Source organism: Crocuta crocuta, unplaced genomic scaffold, assembly GCF_008692635.1.
Source record: "Crocuta crocuta isolate KB4526 unplaced genomic scaffold, BGI_CrCroc_1.0 scaffold729, whole genome shotgun sequence".
NCBI classification, from domain to species: domain Eukaryota; kingdom Metazoa; phylum Chordata; class Mammalia; order Carnivora; family Hyaenidae; genus Crocuta; species Crocuta crocuta.
In genome coordinates, this window is record NW_027528876.1 from 114,407 (window position 1) to 114,820 (window position 414).

General features: G+C 68.3%; 1 protein-coding gene across 1 annotated transcript in view; it reads right to left on the reverse strand.

The window, feature by feature from the left end:
- The window catches only part of JAG2 (jagged canonical Notch ligand 2), a 22,814-nt gene that overhangs the window by 7,724 nt on the left and 14,676 nt on the right, over positions 1-414 (reverse strand). Inside the window, exon 13 of the mRNA XM_077756743.1 lies at positions 38-188. Within this exon, the coding sequence (XP_077612869.1) occupies positions 38-188 (151 nt within the window). The remainder of the gene's footprint in view (positions 1-37; positions 189-414) is intronic.

The following is a 414-nucleotide window of genomic DNA, read 5'->3' on the forward strand; positions in this document are numbered from 1 at the left end:
CCGCCCCGCCACCTCTGCAGGCCCCGCCCCGCCCCACCTCTGCAGGCCCCGCCCGGGCACGACTCCCTGGGCACCGAACAGTTCTTGCCGCCCATGTCATCAGGGCATGCGCAGTAATAGTCGCCCTCCAGGTTGTAACAGCGAGCACCGTGCTGGCAGGGACTGGGCTCGCAGAAGTCTACGCCGACCTGTGGNCAGCATCCGGCTTCACCCCTCCCGCTGGCAGGAAGGCCGGCTCCCGACCCCTCCCCAGCCGCCGCAGCCACTCTGGGTCCAGTCTGTGGGTCTTTCCCAAAAGTGTCATCACTGGGCTCCACAGCCCCAGGCGGGACTGTGTCCCCAAAGGCCAGGGCAGGGGAAGGTGGGGTCATGAGGCGCCCGGGGCATCAGCTACCCCTGCTTGGACACATGTGG